Genomic DNA, 25,287 nt, shown 5'->3' with positions numbered 1-25,287 from the left:
GTGCTTTTGGTAATGATTTTTTCTGACATTGATGTCATTTGTATCGAGAGGTTTCATGGTAGACCTAGTGGGGGTAGGTTATGAACTAGTGCTTTATACTGTCATGCTACCATTCAAGTTGTGTACTGTGGGCGGGTGCTAGTTGCCGTTGATGCTACCTTACTAACGAGTAAGTGTGGGCGGGTATTAGGCAATGTCATTGCTACCACGCATTTGAGTACGTCGTGAGCGGGTTCTGGTCGCTATTTGTATTGCCACATTGTTTTTGTATAGTACCTTGATTTGATATGTGACTATCATAGAGTTCTTTTCGTGGTTATTTTCGGATCCGTACGATGGTACGTTAAGAGGGATGCTTACGGTTGTAGCCTTCCGTTCCTTTATCTAACCTTGGGTTCTAGGTGTGAATTTTGACTTGTCATGTAACAGTGTGGTCACTTTTCTTTTGAGAAGTTGTCCTGTCGTAAGCACGTGGGTGCGAATAACATTGGTTTGTGCTTTGCCTTTCAGTTTTGGGATTGCTTTCGTAGCATGTTGTGTGGGATACACAGAGATGTACGCTGTAGTTATCCTGGTTTTGCCTTTTGTTTGTTAAGGCTAGATTTTGGGGACGAAATCCCTTTAAAGTGGGAAGGTTGTAATGACTCGGTCATTTTCATTCCTTTCCTTTTTCCTTAAATTTTACGGATAAATTTTTTCTGTTGTCTTTTCTTTTCTATGTTCGGTTTCTCGTCTCTTGGTGTCATCTCGAGTGCTCAGAAATAGTTTTTGAGACTTTTTCCTTTGGATTGACAACTTCCTTTAAGGACCGAATCATTTCCACATTTTCATTTTTTGGACACTATTCACTTTTCGTCTTTTTCCTGTATGTCACTTTGTTGGCATAACCTCACTTTTTGCTTTCGGATTAGTGTCCACTTTTGCATGCATTCATGGTATATGATTTCTTAGAAATTGGTATTTTTACTTTCTTAGAAATGCATGCTAGTAGTGTACTTTCTTCCTTAGGGGTATGGATGCACACTTTTTTGGAAATTTTCTTTCTTTTGGGGTTATTTTTGTAATTACTATAAGTAATTATGTTTGTCTTGAGGACCATTTTGCAATTAAGTTTGCAAGATATTTAGAGAAGGGGCCTACTTGCAATTATTTTTGGGCTACTTTGGAATTATGTTGTTAAAGATGAGTTTTTGTGCAATTGATCGAAGTTGTGTGTGTTTACAATGGTGCTAGTTCACATTGTGAGTGGAGGATCTCTATATCCTCCACTCACATTTCATCTTCACCATTTTATCTTATCCCTTTTTTAAAAGAACCCTAACCTCCATGGACGAAGCTTAAACCGTTAAGCTTTGGCCTTGATTTTTGAGAGCCTTCCATTGATTTCCAAGCTTAACCTTGGGAATACTTTTTGTTCCCCTCATCCCCCTATACATAATCAATGAAGGGTTTTCCATTTTGTATTGATTTGCCTTGGATTCTAGAGAGACACTTCTCTAGTGAAGTAGGGGGTGTTCTAGTTTATTTTTCTAAGTGAATTAATTGCTTTTGTAATGAAATATAGGTTGTATGCATGTCTTATGTTAATTTGAGAAATTAATGATTAATTGTAACTTGCATATAACTCACTTTAAATTTGGTATATGGCATGGCCATGATTTGATCTTTGTTATATATTAATTTGGAATAGTTTAAATGAGTTTTCAAATATAGAGATTTAATGAATTTAATTTAATTTAAATTCTACTTAATTGTACCTTTACTTGTATTTTATTTTTGACTTGATATATGGTATGACCATGATTTAGTCCTTGTTATATATTAATTTTGGATCATTTGAACAACTTTTGAAATCTAGAGATTTAATTGATTTAAATTAATTAAAATTTACATGAAGATGTCTTGCTCATTTTGCACTTTTGATTTGATATATGTAATGACCATGCTATACTGTTTCACATATATTAATTTGAGGTTATTTGGAATTGATTTGAAATCTAGAGAATTTAATTATTTTTGTTTAATTAAATTCTATCTAATTGCTCCATGGATTTAATTGTATTTTAGAACTTGTTTCCATGTTTAAATCATAGACTTGGACTTGTTGTACATTCACTTGGTTATGTTTTGAGCATTTAATAACATTGTTATTATATTTATATTCATAAGAGCATGATTTCGTTATTAAATATATTGTTGTCTTGTGTAATGAGTTGCACACTTGTATTTGACATCTTTCATTACATAGTAGTTGTGGATTTAGAACATTTATTGTATGTGTTTCCAAATTTGGTTCTGCGTGGTAGATAGTTGATTATCTTGTATATACATGTTGATATATACGTTGTTGCACAACTTGTTGATTTTGGAAACTTTGGGATATTGTTCTTTGACTACGGCTAGGACATGGTTCTAGTACGGGGGAATGTCCTTCTATAGTCTAATGCGCACATAGGGAGGTTACCCGTGGATTAGTAACCCTAAAGTAACTATGGTGTTGGTCTGATCCGGCGTGATATCCAAGTATCCACCTTGTTTGATTTCGCATTTCATTTCAAGTTGACGGCTTTGAGAATTTATATCTTGTTGCTTCGTATAACATGCTTCTATGTTGTTGAATTGCATGAATGATGTGATTGGTACTAGAAACTAGCTGTGGTAGCTTAGGATGATCCCTGAGTCTTACTTTGACATAGACGTTAGGTGGCATGATCCTTTTGAATTGTTCCATATTAATGTAAAAATCTATAAAAAGTTGAGTCTATGCATGCTCATTCCCTACGAGTAATTTGTTTACTCGCCCTAAAGTTATCAGGTGATTTGTCAGGTACGAATGCCTTGGTTTGAGATGCACATCATTCCTTGGGTGACTTATAACTTTTAATTTTACATTTCATGTAAATGTTAGCATGAAATGTCATTTTGTAGCTTTATATGTCAAAACTTGTATATTTGATTTCAAACATGTAATGTGTGTATAAGCACACCTTTTGGAATGTATTTGATATGTATGAGATGAGGCCGGAGGCCAATGACAATTATCTTGTATCCTGTGTAACTTTTAACTTTATGAAATATTATGGAAATATTGAAAAATGACAAGTCATTACTTCACCATGTTTGCTTTGGGTTTGGGAATTCCATTTTTATTCTTTCATAGGGTTTCATTAATCATGTATGAAGTGTGGCCAAGGGCCAAATGGTAATTTGAAACCATTTAATAATTGTTAATTTCAAAATTTTCATTTTATGTGCATATTCGCCTTTTTGGCCGTCGGAGGGGGGGCTTGAATTTTGTATTGGCCATTTTTGGGAGCCGCGGACCATTCTTGCACACTCAAAATCACTTATTACGTTTGCATACATATTCGTTTCAGCCTAGAAATGCATTTGGGGTCAAATGCATACTTGGTGCAAAGTTGCATTTTTGCAGTTTTGAGCCTAATCTGATTTAGGGGCATTTTAGAAATTTTACAACGGGTTTTTTTTGTTTCCGTTCATGATTCTGGGTATAAAACATGATTTTTTTTTTTTTTGGGGGGGGGGGGGGGGGGGGGGGGGTTCTTCTTTGTGTTTTTTTCAAAAAGGCTCATAAAGTCCTCAAAATAACATTTCAAACTCAAAAAGCTGTTAAGCTTGTCTGCTGGACGAGCGCTTGTCCATGGGAGACGAGCCCTCATAAATAGGGTTGTGGGTTTTTGCCCTGGGGCGTGCTCAATACGAGCACTCGTCGCCCTTGGACGAGCGCTCATCCGTACTATTCATGTGTATGTGTGTGTGTGTGTGTTTGGTTCAGCACTGTACCTCCGACTTCGGGTTATCGTATCTTTTTTGTTTTAACTCTGAATTGGTCTATTCTTGAGTCTAAATTGACTACGTCAAAATAAGATTTCCAATGGTACCAATTAAAATTTTAGATTTCATTTGTAGCTCAAGATATTCAAATTTTAGTGAAGTAGTATTAGGATTTGGTTCGAACCGGGATGGGGTTTCCCTTCCTTCAACTTCAAGACTTGATATTTTTGCCGTCTGAACTCCAAATCATGCGATTCTTGAGTCCATCTTGATTAATTTTTTGTTGTCTTTCCAGTGGTATGCTCGGTGGAACCCGAATCCTTATTTCTTGAAATGGCTATTTTGCCCCTAAGGGCTTAATTGTTATTTTTTTCAATTTTTTGCTTTCGCACTTTATCCCTTGGGTTCTGTGATGTCATAGAAGGTCATCTTAGGGTCTTATAGGTGTGTTGTGCCTTGGGAGACCGTTGTCTTGTTTATTGCTTCCTCATTTTTGGATCTGTTTCGGGTCTTCACAGGACACACTGGGTTTGTTAAAATCCAGGGTCGTCACAGGTGGTATCAGAGAGCCTTGGTTCAAAAACCTTTGGACGGTGGGTTTTGGGTGCATATCTTGTTTGTGTTGCTTTGCTCTATGTGTTTTTATGCTTCATGATAACATGTTTTGATTTGATAACATGTTTATGTGCTATGTGCTATATATGGTATGCCGTTTGTTTGGTATGATTTAATTCTATTATAAAGAGCCTAAAATATGATGTATAGTAGAGTAAATTTGTATATGCATGATTGTTTTGCATATTTGACAGGACTTGGGATTAGTCATGGGATGTTTGACTTGATGTTGGGTTGTTTGGTGAGTTTGCACTTAGTGCGATGGTTGGTGTGTCTGGTTACGTTTAGGCACCCTTCTTTGATGTTGTTGGCATTTGTCAGTTTGGTTTCATGGTAGTTTAGGTCGTTGTTGACCTAGCATTGGCTTTGGATAGGTGAAGGGTCACCTTTTGTTTAGGCTCTCGTGGGGTGAGCCATTAGGCGTAGCCGTAGTGCTGGATTGTTCGTTTTGGGCCATGATGAGGTTATGGACCTCTCAGGTTCCTTTGTTGGTTGGGACCAGTTCCTCTGAGATTATAATTTTTGTGGGCGGGTACGTTTGTGGGCGGGTGTATGGCACTATCATGCTACTGTACTGGCTAGCTACAAGTGCAGTTCAGATGGAATCAGCATTGGTGTTTGTTCCGATAAGTGTAGTCCTTTTTGTTGGCAATGATGTGAGTTTTGTTTTGAGCGTCTGGTGTTAAGACGGTGATTGATAGTCATTTTGGGGATGATTTTAGAGATCGATTTGATTTTTCGATTGTATGGCCAGAGTAGGCATTTTGTTTGAGTTCTCCTTGTGTGATGACGCTTTTGGGATTGAGTCGATTGATTGATGTTTTGGGTTAGTGAGAGCATTGCATTGTTAGTGTCACTTGTAGTTTCACCTTTAGATTCGTAGATGGATTGTTAGAGTTTTACCATTGTGGTGAGGGCTTACGTTTGTTTTGAGATAAGTTGTTGTTCCATTAGGTTTTGGAGTCAGTTTACGACTAGGATTGGTCATTCCTTTTACCTAGACACTCTAGAACATGATGTCTATAGGGTTTATTGTTGCATCATTTTATCTTTTGCAGTTTCGTTTACTACCATGTTAGTAGTATGATTTATGATATTGTGATACATGAGTAGGTGGAAGTGTATCCACATTTTTCTTCTTGTTGTGTGATATTAGCATGCCTTACATACATGCTTAGAGATGCCATGTTTTTACTATGCCTTAATGACATGTTTTTGTGTTTATGTGGAGAAGTGCCGCATGTACCCTTGATTTTATCCATGCGAGTAGATTTACTTATCTGGTAGCTGCATTCCTTGTCATATACATGACTTCCATGTTTGGTTTTCCCTTTTGTTCTCACACCATATGTACCATTCAAAAAGTCCTTACTCTAACAGCCTGGGGTAAAATATCAATGCTCTGAGTCAATTTTCTCAGCCTCGCAACCCTCAAACTTTCAATTACTAGGACTATCAAGATGCCTGGTACAATACCTTTTATTTCCAAAATCAGGATTATAGCCATTCCTGGCTTATCATTTTCCAAAAGAATTTCAATCTAAATGTCCCCAGATGGTTCATTGACTGGTGGCATATGTTTGGTCCCTGCCAAGAAATCATCCCTAAAACGGTGTCCAAGGGATTTTCAATTTTCAATGAAAAATTCCATGCTTCTCCTAAGCTTTCTGAATTTCCCAAATCATTCTTATTTTTTGCAAATTTCGCATTGTCATGGATAGTTCTATGACAATTCCAAATCCTCAAAACCCCTTTTAATCTTCCTCTTCTAGGAAGGATTTTCAAAGTCAAATGGTGGGACCAATTCTCTATCAAAGATGTTACTCTAGAAGCAATTTCTGAATGGTTCTCAAAGCACCCTGCAATATCATATTCTGGCTTAGGAGAGTCTTCGGCTTTCCTCCTATCCAAAAGCCAGGCCCAAGCAAAGCTTTCTTCAGCAAAATCCCAAGATGAGTATGAAGCCTTCCTCATGGAAGCTCTAGCCTAAGTCAATCCCATAGCCTTCTCAAAGTTGGGCTCCAACGGAAGTGAAGGCTCAGGTTCTTTCCATGGTTCCCAAACAGATCTGGCCCAACCCAATGAAGATGACTGTTTTGGTATTTTCACCCAATAGCTCCAGTGAATATTATTCTCAAAAATCATCATTTCATTTCAAAAAAGCTTCTGACCTCGGTCATTCAATGCCGCTGTATCGCAAGGAATGCTTGATTATACACACACACACACATACACGCATGTATAACCCATTTAATCTCACAAAACTCAAAAAATCGTAGTCTTATGTATAGAACACATCCCTACTTCATTTGGGATGAAAATCCCAAAACCTCCAAAACGGAAATGCTCTAAACGACGTACAACTCCGAGAGTGTGACAAGGAAGGCGAGGGGAACGCTAAAGTCTTTTATCACCGCCTCCGAATCCAAACCCAAACTAGGTCCAAAAACCCAAAATGCCTAAAATTGAAAATAGATACAAGGGCTTTGTTTCTGTAATGACCCGGTCATTTCCTTTCCTTTTCATTCTCTCAGATTTTCACGGATATTTTTTTTCTGTTGATCTTTTCCTTTCTGAGTTCGGTTTCTTGTCACTTAGTGTCATCTTGAGTGCTCGGGGATGGTTTTTGAGCCTCTTTTCTTTGGATTGACAACTTCCTTTAAGGACCGAGTCATTTCCATACTTTCATTTTCCAGACACTATTCATTTGTCGTCATTTTTTCTATTTTGTCTTTTCCCCGTTTGTCACTTTTTTGGCATAACCGCACTTCTTATGTTTGGAGTTGGTTTTTGACTTCACGTATCTTCATTCTAAGTGATTTCCATGAAATACGTATCTTTACTTTTGTAGAAAGGTTCTCTGGTTGCTCCCGGTGTCCATATGGGTATGGATGCACAGTTTTTCAGAAACATTTCCATTTCTTGGGGTGTTTTTCATAAATATCTTTTGAAGATATTTTATTTCAGGGATTCTTAAGAAAATATTTTTGGAAGATATGTTCATTCTGGCCAGTTGTGCAGTTTTCACTTTTGGAGGGACCATTGTGCAATTAATGAAAGTTATTACTAAATGTCTTATTTTGAGTCTGGATCCTCGTATGAGATTCATTTTCACTTTTTGTTAAGTCGTGTACTCATAGGATTTGCTTCTGGTTGTTTTTTTCCCAGTTTCAGGGTTTCTAGCCCCAATTGCTGCCGAACTTGCTATGGGCATATCTCTTTGCTCGGGACTTAGTTTTTGACGCCGTTTCTTCCGTTGTTCATATTTTCTCATTCTGGTTCTTTTTTGTTCACAGTGTTTTTCCGTTTGAGTGCGTCTGCTCAAATTCCACTTTTCCGAACCAGGCGGGGCCCGTTCGGAACACTTTTAGGGTTTTTTTCTATAAATAGGAGGTCTTAAGAAGAAAAATCAGATTTTTCTCTCTCTCTCTCTCCTCTCTCTTGGCCGACAGTTATGGCAGCCAAGGGGCTGCCACCCTTCTCTCTTCTTTTTCGGCCACTTCCTTTAGGTAAAAAGGTATAGTATCTTAGTGTTTTATGCTCACCTTGACGTGCTTTACCTTTCCCCCTTATTAGAATTCATTTTTAGCCATTTCTTGAGTTCGGGTTTGAGATCAAGTTGCTTGGGATTCATGTTCACCATGTTGTCCCCGACAAAACCTAGACGTTTCGTCGGATTCGGAGCAGTTCCATTTTGGTGGGGATTTGAGATTTCTTCTCAAATGGAGGTAGGGGGTGTTATAATTTCATATTTTGGTTGTCTTGCATGTTTTTGATGCTTATACAACTTGTAGGCATGCTTTTGTTAAGAATTTAGAATTTAATTTAATTATTTTCTATGGTTAAGATTTAATTCTCATGATGGTATTCAACTTAGAATTAAATAGTGGCATGCTAGGAAATTAAATTTTGATGTGTTTGTTAATATATATTAAATTAGGATAATTTGAATAATAATTGCACTTTTTATTTAATAATTATCTTTGTGAAAGTTTAATTCCCATGGACGTGCCTTGCATGAAATTAACTTGTGATATACTATTAAATTAAGTTTTGGTATGTTCTTTAACATACTTTAATTTGAGAGCATTTGGATGAGTTTGAAAATCTAGAGACTTTAATTAAGAGAATTAATTAAAATCTATTTTTATACTTCCATTGGTCTAATTAGGATTTTGAATGAATATATGTAATGACCATGCTATGTCCTTTAGCATATATTAAATTGAGGCGATTTGGATATGATTTGAAATCTAGAGAATTTAATTATTTTTATTTAATTAAATTCTATCTTGTTGTTCCATGGATTTAATTTTGTTGTAGAAGTTGTTTCTATGTATAAATCATGGATTTGGACTTTTGTGTATTCACATAGTTGAGTTTTGAGTATTAGATAACATTGTTGTTATATTTATATTCATGAAAACATGTTTTCATATGGAATATATTGTTACCTTGTATAATGAAAAGCACACTTTGTAATTGACATTATGTATGCCATTTTAGAATTTAAACTCTAAGGCATAGATTGTGTGGTTTCAACCTACTTGCGCATGGAAGGTGTTTTCGTGCATTATATAAACTATGTATTAGTTGTGAACTTATTTGGATTATTTTGGAGTCTTGGGACATTGTTGTTACATGTGACATGGCTAGAGTTTGGCTCTAGTATGGGAGGTATGAGTTCTCCCCAATTGAGATAGTGCGCACTAGGGTGGTTTTCCCAGCGGGTTAATGCCCGGAATAACCATTGAGGTCTCCGCAAATTCCGAGCTTGATGTCCAAGTCTTCCACTATTTGATTTCGCATTCAATTCCAAGTTGACAATCATGTTTAATTGTGATTTGTGGTTTTGGTTATTGGCGATTTGATGTTGTTAAGTAAATTGCTATATTTAGTTGTTTGCACACTTTTAGATTTCAAGTTGATAACTTAGAGAATCTATGTCTTGATGTGTGGTATTAGAAATTCTAATTATACTAAATTGTTATATTTGGTTGTTATTGCACTTTAGATTTCAAGGTGATGGCTTTGAGAATCTATGTCTTGATGTTTTGTATAGCATGCACCTATATTGTTGAAATTGCATAAATGATGTGTTTTATGCTAGAAATGATTTAAGGTAGCTTAAGGTACTCCCTAAGTCTCACCGTTGATATAGATGTTAGGTGGCATGAACCCTTTTGAATTGTCTCATGTTGTTATAAAAATCTATAAAGAAATTGAGTCGATGCATGCTCATTCTCTACAAGTAAACTTGTTTACTCACTCCAAAGTTACTGGGGGATTTGTTTAGGTACAGGATTCAAGATTGGAGATTTGCACTTGCCTTGGGTGATTCGTAGATCTGAAGCTTCTTTTAAAGTATTCTTGTTCACATGCAAGTTTTAGTATGTTTAAGTTTTACCATTGATGTTGTAATACTTTGTAGGTTCAACATGCCCTTTTTGCCTTACTGTATGTAAAGTGTACTTGGATACATTATTTGGGACCTATTTGATATGTATGACATGAAGCCAAGGGCCACAAGCTTATAAGTTCAAGTGTATGCATTTAAATTCTAAGTTTTGCCTTTGAAATGTAATTTTTCTAACTTTGAGGTTTGGCATGTCAAATCTTGTAAATGTGATATAATGAGGCAATACGTTTAAAATTTCATATTACATTTCCGTGTATGTTCACATCATCACATAATAACACATTATTAAATTTGATCATACCATGAGGGATTCAAATAAACCTTAGGGGCTTCTTCTTCATTTTGGTGCATAACAGGTTCATAGGCACTTTCTCGAGCTATTTCAGTTGACCGATTCCCTTTTTGGTTTCATTTGAACAGTAAAACATGCATTCTAGTAGTCAAATTTGAGTTTCAGGTCCATTTTGGTCGACCGATGGTTCATTTTGGTCGACCGAAGTGATTTTTCTTCACCTTCAGGATTTTAAGAAAATTTATGGTCATTTCAGTCGACCGAAATGCCATTTCGGTCAACCGAAATAGCTTCCACACTCCAGCTTCTTCAATTCTGTTTCAGCACTGTTGTTCCAACTTCAAATGGTCATATCTCCTTTATTTCTAACCCAAATAGGGTGATTCTTGAGCCTAAACTCAAGGATTTTGAGTCAGCTTTCCAATGCTACCTATGCCATTCTCCGATTCCAATCACAATGAGAGTTATTCATGTTTTAGTAAAGTAGGGTCAGTTTTCACTTAAACCGGGAAATGGCATTTTGTGGGATTCTTGTCCAATGTTCTTGGAACCTCTTGGAATGTTGTAAAATGACTAGAGTAAGTTGTATTCACCTTGTTTGACTTATTTAGATTCAAGTTTCTCTTCTTAATTGTGAATTGACCATTTTGCCCCTTGGTTAATTGATTTTGCCCGTTTTGACCTTTGTTTCTGCTTTCGTTTCATTTGAGTTCCGTGACTTCATGGAAGGTCACATTGGTGTCTTAGGAATGATTTATATCTCTGTAGACCTTGGTTTTATCTTTTGCTTCCCCATTTCGGATCCGTTATCGGATCAACTTTCGGTTCATCACTGACGTACTAGGTTGAAAAACTTGGGCCGTCATAGTTTCCCTTGGTATCCTCAATGTAAAACCCTCCTATGAAAGTCACAAATCACAATAGATGAACATGATACCAAGCTTCAAAGCTTGGAAGGAAATGAAAAGAAAAAGAAAAAGAAAAGAAAAGATGAAAGAAGAAAAGGAAAGGGGGAGGGGAATCGGGCCTTGGCTGCGATCTCTCTCTCTCCCCTCCAACATATATATAAATATATAGCTTACAACCAAAACAAATCTCATGTGGGCCCCCCAAAACCTAAAATTACAAAAAGGCCTAAGAATAAGAAAATATCTAAAAATTAATAACGCGAATGCCCTAAAATTAAATATGATGTCCAAAACATCCCAAATTAAATATATAGGTCAGTCCAATATATCCCCAAAATAATAAATTCAAAGCATTGAAGAAATGAAAAAAGAAAAAGGGAAAAATGAAAAAAGGACAAGTTCTCACAATCTTCCCACCTTAAAGGGATTTCGTCCCCAAAATCCAGTCTTAACCAAAAATGAAGGTCAACCCAGGATATTTACAGTGTAGATCTCCGAGTATCCCATAATACACTTATAAATCCCAAAATTGAAGGAAATCACATATCCCTAGTGTCATTCGCTACACAAAGCTCTTGACATAACACACACGACAATTTTGGCCAAAAATTGCAGGAACAGTCCCATCCCAATTCCATTTGCTTCTAGGTGCTTATGACATGACACATTCTCACAAGAACGGTGACCACATGGCCACGTGACATATCAAAACTCAAACACCAAACACAATAATAAAGTGCACACAACCCAAGATAAAAGTTCTTTATCATCACCCAGCACACTAATTCTTGATACATCACACTCTCTCACTAACCCCAGTGAAAATCGAGCCATACTATCACATGACCCCACAACCAATCTTTAACGGCGAAAAAAATCCGTCTCTTAATGCATCGACACCAATAATATCAATGGAAGGCTAATACTGTATCAAGATCACTGATGAGCACTGAATATTGCATATTCGAGCCCCTAAATATACGTGTGTTAAGACCTAAAGTGATACTTCTATCCAGTTTTATACTGCTTTATGTTTATTTTATGTTTTTAGGTGTTTTCCCAAAGAAATGGTTAAAACTGAGCTTTTATGATGAAAAGACCGACATTGAAGATTACAGAGTTGTTGTTGGTCATCTGACACAAGTTTGGAGACAAAATGGTGATTTTGGAGAAGTTTAAGTACCAAGGCTGGAGCCTATATTCTCAAGGCTCGAGCACAAATCCAACTGAAGTAAGAAAATCAACTAAGGCAAAAAGGCTCAAGCCTAGATATTAAGGCTTGAGCCCAAACTTAAGGTGCTCAAGCCCTTGCAAAAGTGACCAAAACTGCCTCGGAATGCCAAAAGATGCTTCGAAAAATCCAAAGTTGCCAGATCTTGAGCCTTTATAAAAAAGCTCAAGCCTTTGTCAAAAGGCTCGAACCTAAGACCCCAAGGCTCGAGCCTCAGGAAATAGTGATCGAGCGCAATGACATAGTGATCGAGCACCATGAAGATTTATCTCTAAAATATTCGAAGTGTTGATGAAAAAGACGCTTCAAAAATTATTTAGAAAAAATTGACCAAGTATTGAAGTTCTGCTTGAGCTTTATCTCAAGAGGTTAGAGCTCAAGCCAAAAGGCTCGAGCCACATCTTCTAGGCTCGAGCCCTTGCTATTTAGTCAGACTTTTCAGATGCGGGATTTGTCTTAATTAAGTTATCTTTCATTCTAGATTGGCCCAAATGACCCTAGAAGACCTAAAAGCCCGTTTAACCCTTATTAGAAGTTAATTCCTCAATAAAATGAGGCACAAGGCCACAGATCTCATATCTCTTTTCCTAGTTATTATTCTCTCAGTTGGTGGTGGGTTTTAGGGTTTCAAAGTTAAAGTGTGCTCCATAAACGTAACCTTAAGATTTGGGTGAATCACGTATATCTTGTGCTCTTGTGTGATTGTTTTTATTCTTTGTGATTGCTTGTGATTATTTCTTATACAACGTTATTTATTTTGCGTTTCCACTACAGCAACTGTATCCGAGCATCCAGTTATTTGGGCAACAACTTTGACACATAACACCTATAGTGAGTCGTACGTAGCGGAATGTACTAGGAAAGTTTTGATTATTTTAAAAATAGATCTTGTGTTTTTCTAACTTACTTTATTTAGCAATTAATAAATCGATATCATGCAATATAAAATAAAGCAAAGTAAAGTTAGAGATGACATCATGATTTTAGCAAGGAAACCCTAGTTAATAAAATACGTCAACTGTTTGCGTGGGAAAAACCTCGTGGACTCTGCAGTCCAAAGTAAACCGATCCACTATGCTTGAAACAAAGTACACTAAACTTTGACTATAGCTCACACCCTATCGTTTTATTAAACACCAACCGCTGACAATCCTCTGGCTTTGCGACTACCCGTCCAACAGCAACTTGACCTTAGGCTTATGCTTGATCTTTGTAGAAAAGTAGCAGGTAGATCAGACAACACTTCTCGAATGCTCTAACCCTTTCAATATTCTATTCTCCAATCTTCTGAATTCGATGTAGAAGTAAATCTGCTTTTGTTTGATCGATGTAGATGCAACTGTATGATCACGATTAGTATTCGGATAATACAACTCTAAACTCACTAAGTGTTTATGTGTATATGCTCTGGAAAGACAAACAGAAAATTCTCTTAGAAATTTTAAGACAAAAATCCTCCTAAGGCTTTTTAATAATAATAAATTGATAATGCAAAAGCCGTACATAAACCAATATATATGACAAGGTTTATATAGAGTATAGAATGACCTAATCCCTCTGAAAATAAGGAAAAATTAGTGCATAGGATTTGGTACAATTCTAGACCAACTGGGAAAGAAACTTAAAATTGTATTGTGAACAGGACTTCTTGAACCGGTTCAAAGGGGCTGAACTGGTTCAAGATTGGCAGAAAGAATTTCAAAGCCAAACTTGAGCCTTTAAACTGGTTCAGAGGGGCTGAACTGGTTCAAGTTGTCCAGAACTTGAATTTGGTAATTTTTGTGAGTTGTACGCAGCGAAAAATACTCAAAAAGTTTTGTTTGTTTTAAAATAGATCTGTTTCATTACCAACTTTACTTATTTTAGCAATTAAACAATTAATCACATGTAGATAAAATAAAGCGAAGTATAAAGTTAGAGATGACACTGGGATTTTAACAGGGAAACCCAGTTGATCAAATACGTCAACTGTTATAGGAAAAACCTCGTGAACTGTGCAGTCTAAAGTAAACTAATCCACTATGCTTGAAACAAAGTATACCGAACTTTGACTCTAGCTCACACCCTATCGTTCTATGAAACACCAACTGCTGACAATCATCTGTCTTTGCGACTCCTCGTCCAACAGCTACTTAACCTCAGACTTATGCTTGATATTTGTAGAAGAGTAGCAGGTAGATTAGACAACACTCCTCGAATGCTTCAACCCTTTCAAAGTATGATTGCTTTTACTTCTGTTCTTTAATCGTCTGAATGATGTAGAAGAAGATCTGCTTTTGTTTGATCGTCGTAGATGCAATTGTATGATCACGATCAGGATTTGAATACCACAACTCTAAACTCACTATGTGTTTATGTGTATGTGTCTAAGAAAGATGACAGAAAAATCAACTCTAATTTTCTATAAAAATAATCTTCCTAAGGCTTTTAAAAATAATGAATTTGTATAACAAAAACCGTGAATAAACCAATATATATGACATGGTTTATATAGAGGTTTGCAAAGTCCTATTCCTTTTGAAAATAAAGGAAATTTTATACATAGGACTTATAAGGAAAGTTGGATTAAAAAGGTATAAAATAGAATAAGGAAACTGGACTTCTTTTACAATCAGGACATGTGGAACCAGTTCCCAAATTTGGTATCGGTTCCCAAAGGACAGTGAGTTATTCTTCGAAGTTTAGCTTCTGGAATCGGTTCCCAAATTCAGGTACCGATTCCCACTTGACATAATCCAATATGAATTTGGAAATTCTGTATTTTTGGAACTTTGAAAATATACCATGTATATCAATTTGTCCTAAGTGGGAAACGATGTCCTAATTGTTGTTCTTTCCTTTTGGATGATCAATAGTACTTTCCTCTTCTAAACAAACTTTTAATTCCACAGTCAATGTCAAGTCGGATATGATAACTGAAATTACAACTCGACTAGGACTTGTTTTGTTACCGAAATATGCCAATTTTACAAAAATATATCTCACAATTTTTAGCCTAAACACATTCTAGGGCAGTTCTGAAAAATGTGGAAAGTATAGAATGTGTCCTCACCTGTTTAGAATCCTTCCTAATGTGTTGTTCTTATCATTTTCTTCAAAAGATCTTCAATTATAGTAACTTTGAACAACTTTTCAATTCTGTAGTCATACCGACCAAGTAACTTGAATTATAACTCGACTTGGACTTGTTTTGTTTATGATAATTACCAAAAATAAAATAATATCTCACACCTATTATATATTTATATGGGAAGTATATATGGTGGTAGATGTAGGTTACTAAAGAAGGATGAAAATGAAGTTATTAGGATGACACAAACTTTGGTAACAAGCTTCCATAGATGTTTCTGAATTGTATTTTGATTCCTTCGTAACACAATGAACATATAGAATTATTTGAAACATAAGATCAATGTGGTTATTAATTAAAAGGACAATACTTAGCGACTCACTAGTGAGTAGGGTGAAGCTACTCACCCCTATGTGGTCTAATAACAAACTAACGCATCACCTTTAATACTAAAATAATTTATACCTTTTTCTGCTTTCTCGGATCAATCATTGAATAAATCGTATATAGTGTTTTTAGATATGCATTATTTTATTTTTAAATATGATGTGTTATTTTATTATTGGACTATATAGAGGCCGGGTGGGTAGCTTCACCCTACTTTGGTGAGTAGGCAAGCATTATCTAATTACAAATAAATATATTTATTAATTACAAATGTTGTGTGGGGGACCAATTTATAATAAAGAAATATACATATATTTTTCTGGGCCGTGGCTTTCTTGCTTAGTGCTTATGGTCTGTGGTGGGCTGTGGCGGGCTGTGGCTGTGGCTGTGGCTGTGGACCTTGCCCTGCTACACGGTTCGAGCTATGGCGAGGGGCAAAGATGACAATTGCAGCAACGGCAGACAGAATAGCCCATCGATTTCTGGAGCATGTCTGAATGAAATTGTCCCGCCACTGGTTCCACCAGTTCCACCGGTTCTTACAATACTTAGTGGCCTCCTTATGTACCGCGTTGAGGCTGCACTTTGGGTCGAGTGTTACATCCCTAGAGAGCGAGTTGAATAGGTTAGCTACAGCTTCGTCACTTCCGATGGCATTTTGAATGATTTGTTGGGAGGTTAGGAGGCAAACGTCCTCGACATTGCTGATGAGGTTGCCCATCAAGAAGACATAAGAAGTCACCTCTTTCCCTGCTTCAACATGAAACCTCTCGAAAGCTATCAGGTTGCGAAACAGGGGCTCAGTCACAGCGTCAACCACAATGCCAGGCAACCTTAGCACCCCGCCGAAGAATGTGATGTCTTTTAGGCTTTCGGACTCACTTTTGCTGAATTTAATTCCCGCTTCATTAAGCTCAGTCGCAGACCGGATAATTTCATCAGTGCCTACAGGATCGGAAGTGCTTGCTATCCCCTGATCTTTGTCGGTAAAGGGATCTTCCCAGAGTAGGCTCTTTCTATACACATCCAATACGTGCAAGCAGTTTCCCAATCTTAATTTGGTTGTGCTCTCTTCCTCTGAAGTGTAAGCCCTTGGGTCAACAATGGGGGAGGAGAAAAAGTTGAGTACGAGCTGATTCAGGAACTCCCGCTCATCTTGCTGCTTTTGAGTAAACTTTTCATTGTCAAAATGAAACAAAGAAATCAGAAAAAAAAATTTAGAAAATAATAAAAGACAGTCGAATGAAAACACAACCACAAGCTGTCAACAAATAGATTTAGAAAACTATTGTCAGACCAAACATGCCTATTTAGTTTTTTTATTTTTACTTTTTGTTCTTTAAAAGAAGTAATTGTGAAAAAAAAAAAGAAAAAAAAAAGAAAAAGAAAAAGAAAAACGAGAAGTTATGATGACCTGAGTTTTGTAATCTTCAACCGCAAGCAGCCTAGTGAGAACCAGCATGGGCAATTGATTTTCAAGCAAGAGCATGTCTCGCTTGATATATGGCATGAAATTTACCTTGCCATACTCGCTGAAGATGGGATCGTTTCGAGCATAATCATCCATAGTTTGAGGGGATGTGCAATAGAATTTTTTTCCCGGAAGATAGGATGTGCGCAAGATTTCAAGCATGAAACATCCATCCATAACCATCAACTGCAAGAACCTATTCGTATTTTCTTGCCACTCTTTGTCAAGACAATCATACGAATCTTTCAAATCTCGCTCCACTCCCGTTAGAGAGTTGACATACAAATCAAGAGGTTTCTTTGATCTTTTGAGGAAATGAAGCATAGCCCGGTGCTTGTGCTTCTCCATAGGTTTCAAATGTGCCTCACCATGATGGTAAGGGCCAAATGAGACTGTCTGAGGCTGATAGGCTTCCATGTTTGGATGTATGACTTTGTAGATCGATCGCTTCTTCCATTGCTCCATCTCTTTCTCTGTCGAACTATATCCCATGTAGTTGAGTTCATCGTTAACTTTGATCATCCACTCATTTGTATCTTTAGGTTGTTGCTTTGTTTTTCGCATGACTGTTTCTCGAGTTAATGTTATTCTCATAACTTGCCCAAGAAAAAATATGAGTTGGAACAACCTGCAGATTATGAATGCAATATTTTATACGATCGTTACAATGTAGCATAAAATACCTTTGCTCAACAGTCAAGGACTTTAATTGGAATAGATTGTCCCTGGCATTGGATTGATTCTGCAAACAAATGCCTCCACTTTTTATAAAAGCATATACAAAACCCTTTCTTTATTCATACTTTGAGTAACCACTTTCATTTATGGCTTTAAAGAAACTGATCCTCCTAGCGCGGGAAGGAATAAGCACTTTTTGCTTTTCGTGAAGGACTCTTTTTTGCTCTGGATGTTAGTCGCATTGATACAATTCCAACACGGAACGACTTGATTATATTGGCACCTTAAACTCTATATATATATATATTCGGTAAGTAACTTTTTATATATACTCTTTTTGAACAATGACATCCCTCAATTTTGATAAAGTTAACAAAGGCCCCCAAGCATACCTGCCGCATCATATATATGATGAAATGACCTATATACCCTTTGACTTGTCAACAACAAGCTTTGAATTATGAAATGACTTAAATGTCCTTCTAACCAATTTTAATCCCCTCTCTCACTGTCTTCTCAAATTCCCAGCACATCACCCCCAAAGTAATTATATATATATATATATATATATATATATCGTGTGTGTGTGTGTGTGTGTGGAGATTCAGTATGTAATAGCATTAACGGAGATGTCTCTTTCTAAGGACTCTTTTTCCATATATATACGTGTGGGTATGTATATAATATATATATATATGCAATATTGACTATATGAAACGTCAAGCTTCAAACAATGAAGCAAGCCAGAATTTAATTGCAAAATCCACAAACAAAAGTTGAGAAAAAAATTAAAATAATAAACTAAAAATCAATCTACATATAAAGTACAAATACAATATTTACACACGCCAATTAAACTGATTCCCTTGTTGTTGTCAGACATTTCCCAAAATATCAGCATAACGTTGAAGTGAAATTAAGGTTAGAGAAGAGTCACCAATGAGATTTGCAGAGGATTTCTCACAATCCAAAGGTTAGGGAAAAGGTAACATGGTCTCGCACCCAGCAAATTCACTCTTACCATACCTAAGTTGCAAGACCCATTCACGAACCCAAACCATAGCCGCACGATTTGAACCAATCAACAACAACACCCATCGCCAACAATCTTGCCGGAATCTACGATAATCGTTACCCGAATCGTCCCAAGCTTTTGTCCTCATCAATCGTCATCGTCATCAGAGTGTTTTCACTGCTACATCGTTGCAGGAATCTAATACTTTGTCATCGGAGTTGTGCTTTACTGTTGTCACCGGCAACCATTGTCGCAGTCATGTCAATTTGGTTGTCGCCGAAGCCTTTTGTTGGATCTTTGTCGTTAGAATCTTCATTGGAGCTTTGCCCTAGTCGCATGATGTGGAAGAAGACATGGATCTGGATCGTCCTTGGGAAAGACGGGAGAGGTGAGAAAAAAATAAAAAGTAAAAAATAGTATTAATATTGAATTTTCTCATTTAGGGCATTTCGGTCAATTAATGTTTTATATATTTTATATTAAAATTTGATAAGATATTCAAGGGTAAAGTAGACATTTCACATATTTTAAGGGTTTGTTTGGATGCAAAATTTGACAAGGGATGTCATTGTTCGAAAAGAGGTTAACTTTCATCTGACTGTCAATAGAGCAAATCTCAGGGGGTGTCACTGTAATTAACCCTTTTTTTAATATAGGAAAAAAAAAAAAAAATTAGCATAGGGAAGAAAGAAAATTGTAAATGATGCCTATACTTGGCCCTCTAAAATTATTTTTTCTCTAATGGGCCTTTAACAAATTTAGGTTCAAATTTTTTTGCAATATAATAACATTGTGTGTGTGTGTGTGTGTATATATATATATAATATAATATAGCTTCGTATAGTTATTGTATATGTTGATTGTCGGATACTGATAGGTTAGTTGTTTCAAATTGATGCTTAAATAAGAATTTTTAACTTTATTTTTTATAAGAGTAACAATAAGGGAACCAAAAAGAAATCCCCGAATTAACATCGAATTTGACGTGGTTGGCTATACTTATGACGTGTTAGACAATTATTTTTTTGAAACTGTTTAAATAGATAAGGTGGACAAAAACACGTTGGGACTTATCCGGAGAAATTATTTGGTGACCTTATCATTTTCCTTTTTATAATAAGGTAAAACGGATGTAAATATGTAAGTTCCATTTCTTTCTCCTTTTATCTTCTATTTTTCTTTTCAGTTTGAAGCTTCTTTCAATATTAAAACCCCCCCCCCCCCCCCCCCCCCCTTTTTTTTTTCTTTCAAATACTCTTTTTTGTACATTATTTCTAAACCAGTGGATTAGGAATATATATATATATATATATATATATACACACACACACACACAACATAAAGTATATAATATTATCAATCAATTAAACAAAAATCTCATTTTGTTAATATATACTTTACCCCAAATTTTATTAATTGATTCAGAGATTCGATTCCAACTTACAAAATTAAAAAAATCTCTCACACTTTTGAGTTGAGATCAAAAGTGAGTAATCAATAGGTCAGATTCTTGAATACCATATATAATAAATTATTTCATCTGTTCCAAAATAGTTCTGTTTTGAAAATTGTGCTATTTTGGGATGGAGAGAGTATATAATCATATTTTTTTTTAGGATAATGCTTCTAAAGTATGATTGCAATGTAATTATTGATACTTAATGGATTGGGTTGTACTTTCCAATTTGGTGGTCTAATTGGGAGTATGGTTTTATATCGTTGAATTGTGATTTTCTAACTTATTTGGTGTGATTTAATTCTAAGATATCTAAGTTTTCATGATAGGAAGGGAGACTCAGATATACTTGTTTGTAGAGAAGCCGTCCTCCCTATTGTTGTTATATATATATAAGGACGTATCGTATCGACAACTCTCAGAAGGGGGTAAAGCGTTCTAATTTTTCAGATCTTTCAAAGGGCAAATTCTCAAGGTATCTATCTAAAGTTTAATCTTCTAATCAGGGATGATATCAAAACCTCTCTTTAATTCATGATTAATTTTGATTTCTACATGTTATTTATTATTTAAACCCAACAAATATATATATCTATATATAATATGTATTTTTTTAAAAAATTAACATTTACTTTTTAATGTTGCAATTCATACTTATTTTTATGTAGCTCGAAATATGAGACTTGTAGCTGGTTCAAACGGAGTCTTGCTAATATTTGGCGAAGGTTGGTGTAAAGAACCTCTGAATTGAAAATAATGAAAGATAGATAGTTTAATATGTATTACACATGTGTTTCAGACTTTCAATTTTTGCTACATTATTAATTTGTATTACTATTAAATCAAATTCCTATTTGTTTATAAATTAAAGTCTAATTGTTTACTTGAAACTTTTATAATTTTTGGCTTAAATCTTATTTGTGTTAGGGAAGTTTGATAAAAATAAATAAAAAATATTAATAAAATACCTTCTTTAAATTGCCTTTTTTTTAAAAAAAAAAAATTGGCAAAAATTTAGCTAGATATATATATATTTTTTTATGAATACTATTATTTTTTTTTGGCTTGACTAATTATGGTTGGTTCAAAGTTCCCCAGCCCCCCCTCCCACCCAAAATCCTGACTCCGCCCTTGCCACCGTCACTGCCGCTCCCCACCACCTCTCTTTTCCATCTCTCTCTCTACAGCCTCCTAACTCCACCACCGCTCCCTTCCCCGCAGCACCACTGCTGCTCCCCATCCTCTCTCTATCTCTCTCCCCCACCCTAGTCGATTGGTAGTTGGTAATATTGTACTGGGTGTTACAAATATCTGTGAGGAGGAGAAAGGGGTGATACATGGGTGAATAAAACACTCACCTGATCTGAACAAATACTGAGATGTCAACGAATTATTGAAAGTCTAAAACCCTATCGAGCCAATAATAAGAAATATATGTATAAATAAATATATATATATTAATATATTAAGAGAGATAGAGATCATGTGCCTTAAAAAGGAATCAAATAGATTCATCAAGGAAGTCCATGGCCTCTTCATCTTGTTCATCTTTCTTCATGTCCCCGTTAGGATGCTAGGAAAATGTAATAAAATTAAAGAAAGTGAAATATTGATTCTTGATCAGATACTCTTTGCGCCAGCAAGAAAAAAGTCGTGCAATTTTCTCTGGTGCCAAAGTTTTGCCATTTTGTTGTGTTTTAGGTATGATTAGACTATATTTTTGTTGATTTTGGCCATTCTATGGCTAACGGCAACACCAGAGAGAATTTTTCATATTGGTCCAAATGTGATCCGATTAAAAACGGATTCAATTCATTTTTGATTATTTTATTTTATTTTGTTAATATTTTAAATTTGAGACACCACATCACTCGATAGGACCAGGGCAGTTGGACCCTTAGGCGGTCGTTGCCTAAGATCCCAGCCAATAAGAAGGCCTCAGTTTTTTTGTTTTTTTATATTATATCCTTCCTAAAATTTTTATTTTATTCACTCCAGACCAATATAAAGGCCCCAAAATTTGTATTTCCTTATACTATAACTTTCAAAAAAAATTATTTGTTTATATTATAACCTTTCTAAAAATGTTATTTTCTTCTTATTATTAAACTCTGCCTAATAGAAAGGCCCCAATTTTTTTTTATTTCCTTATATTATAACCTCCTTAAAATTTTTATTTGTATCGATTATTAGACCTAACTAATAGAGATTTAATAGGGGCCAAAAGATTTCTATCTTTACCTTACCTCCTTTTTTTTTTTTTTTTTTTTTTTTTTTTTTCTGACATATTTTTCCTCATTTTTCTAATTGGATTGACATACATATATTAGATATTAAAAGGCCATTTTTATATTTTTCGCCTTAGGCCTCAAATTATATTGAGCCGCCCCTGAATAAGACTAACTTTGTTTTAAGAGAGAATGACCCAAGCATTATCCAAAAAATTATGACACTCATGTGTGAGTTACGCTATGCGAAATGGATGTGGAAGTTGGATCTAAAATAAAAACTGGAGGGGGGTAAATAGGTTTTCTTGCTTCTTTATCTAATTTTTTACTTATTTTAATTTTATAGAAGTAAAACTAAAATCAAACTCACAAATCAAAAATAAAGTGCAAGTAAAGTAAATAAATTTTTAGAGATAACACCGGGTTTTTGTGCATGGAAACCCTAGTTGGAAGAAATCCAACCAATCGGGATGAAAACTATAGAGACTTTTGCAGCCTCGAGCGAAATGATCCACTACGTTTGAAGCAAAGTACAGTGGACTCCAACTCAGACCTCACACCCTATCGTTTTACTAAAAATTAATCGTTAACAATCCCTGGCTTTGCGACTCTCCCATCCAACCATTCTCAAACTCAGGCTTACTCTTGCTCTTTGTAGAAGGATCGCTGGTAGATTAACCAACACTCCATGAATGTCTTAATCCCTTCAAAGTATGATCGCACCCTCCTTTCTTCAAATTTGAATTTAATGAAGACAAATAGGACCCAACTTTTCTAAATGGAATAAACTATATCTTGAATAAGCTTAAAATCCAATCAGATGGAGAACATCACCCTAAGATCACTCTCATATAATAGTATGTGTTCTCAAGTATATAAAAATATATAAAATAATCGAGGTGATTTTATGTAGAAAAATATTGATCTTTAAGCCCAAAAATTTTTGGAGAGAAAGAGAGTTTATATACACTTAGAGAGTCCTTACAATAGGTAAAAATAACTTTCAAAATCATAGAAGGACTTCCCTACAAGTTTGGATAAAAAGAAGAAACTAAAAAGTTATCGAAATCTGATTTTTTGAACACAATCGGTTCAATTTCAAAGTACAACTGGTTCAAACTTCACTGAGTCCTATTTTTCATTAGAAAGTGCAACTGGTTCAACTTTCAAATGCAACCAGTTAGATTTTTCCAGAGAACTTTTTTTTTTTTTTTTTTTTTTAATCAGGAAGTTCAATTGGTTTAACCAAAAAATGGAACCAGTTGAACTTTGTTGAATGTTATTTCCAACCTAAGTTCTCTTGCCCAACTTTAAAAATACTCACCATTGTGGTGTGTGGAGTTTGATCACGTAAAGAATTGGGGTGGTGAGACTTGTTGATTTATTGACTTTGGTTTAGCTATTAGCCTATCGCAACCAGTTTCGATTTGTGGCAACCATTTGAATGCAAAGCTGCAAGTTTGTTTTGGTTACTACCAAAACGCAACCAGTTGCATTTGGGCATTGAGTTCCAAATGTTGGAGTCTATCAAGCACAACTAGTTACGTTTTGGTGTGACTGGTTGCACTCCCCTGGGAAGTTGCAAAAATTGCTTTCCATATTGGTTTTTGACTCTACAAAAGGCAAGTCTTGTCAGGTAAGTTGAGTTCCTTTGTCTAGGACTATTTATATACAACCCTAATAAGATTTTAGGGTTGTGGTGGTGGTGAAGATTGGTAAGAGATTCACATGATTAATTTGCGTCAACACAAGAGTAAGCAATTGTGAGAGATTGAAAGAAAAATCTCCATTGTATTCTTCATCTTTTTTGTAGTGGAATTTATTCAGTGTGCTTTGTGGACATTGCCCTAAGTTTTGGGTGAACCATGTATATCTTTTGTTCTTGTGTGTAATTGTATTTTTATTCTTCGTGATTTCTTAAGTTTATTTCTCAAACATTGTTGTTTTTGGGTTTCAGCCACAATAATTGGTATTAGAGCATCTGGTTGTTTTGTGAGTTTCCACAACACTCATAAGTGTTTTTTTTTTTGGGTAAGTCAAATTTAATTAAAGGAAAAGGGAAACTGTACAAAGGAGGGGCAAAAGACCAAAAACCAAAAGCAACAACCTAGCAGGGGCAAAACAGCCCAGCCTAGGAACAAAGACAAAAGCTATTGTAATAGTGACAAAAAGCAAAACAACCAGTTGCAGCAGCAATGACCTTAACACCCTCACTAATAACCATGGAACACTGAGCTAGGGAGATTCCACGTCGCTACAATAGTCCTCGCAGCCTTCGAATCCCGCAACTTGCAGGACAAGAGACGATTCCTAACATCAATGTAAATTAATTTAGTAATTAATCGACGTGGTGGAAGCCAATTGGTTCATAGCATTTCTTCTATTCCTCTCTCTCCAGATAAAATACACTGATGTTGTGAGACATAACTTGAAAATGTAGGCTTCCAGAGCCTTAGTTCCATCCTTTCATATTGATATAATCCAATTGGTAATCTCATATAAGTTGAAATCTCCAACATAGATCCCACACAAGTGTTGGACGAACATCCATATCTCAGAGACAAATTTACACTTAAAAAATAGATGTTGTTATCGACAGCGGTAAGGCACAGGGAGTAGTAATTTGGAGCAATTTTCTTCGCAAGAGCTGGACTATCCCTTGTCTTAAGCCTGTGACATAAAGCAACCCACGCAATGAAAGAATACTGAGGAATGTGCTTTG

At 35.6% G+C, this 25,287-nt stretch overlaps 1 protein-coding gene across 1 annotated transcript; it reads right to left on the bottom strand.

Annotated features, from left to right (window-relative positions):
- Nucleotides 1–15,657: 15,657 nt before the first annotated feature.
- Nucleotides 15,658–17,873, bottom strand: LOC132303315 (UPF0481 protein At3g47200-like). Its single transcript, XM_059800532.1, has 2 exons — nt 17,132–17,873; nt 15,658–16,891 (listed from the first exon to the last, which is right to left on the bottom strand). The coding sequence occupies exons 1-2, from the start codon at nt 17,780–17,782 to the stop codon at nt 16,064–16,066; spliced, it is 1,479 nt and encodes a 492-aa protein (XP_059656515.1). The 5' UTR covers nt 17,783–17,873; the 3' UTR covers nt 15,658–16,063.
- Nucleotides 17,874–25,287: the final 7,414 nt, after the last annotated feature.

Source organism: Cornus florida, unplaced genomic scaffold (assembly GCF_030987335.1).
Source record: "Cornus florida cultivar Cherokee Brave unplaced genomic scaffold, ASM3098733v1 CherokeeBrave_3.0.0_Hap2_Chr04, whole genome shotgun sequence".
Classification (NCBI taxonomy): Eukaryota; Viridiplantae; Streptophyta; class Magnoliopsida; order Cornales; family Cornaceae; genus Cornus; species Cornus florida.
This window is presented reverse-complemented; position numbering and strand designations above follow the sequence as displayed.

Bases quoted from the DNA above. Each gene is read 5' to 3' on its own strand.
- LOC132303315 (XM_059800532.1), bottom strand. From the start codon at position 17,782: ATGAGAATAACATTAACTCGAGAAACAGTCATGCGAAAAACAAAGCAA. The intron at 16,892-17,131 runs GTCATCATAACT...GACAATGAAAAG, and splicing joins TTGAAGATTACAAAACTCAG to TTTACTCAAAAGCAGCAAGA.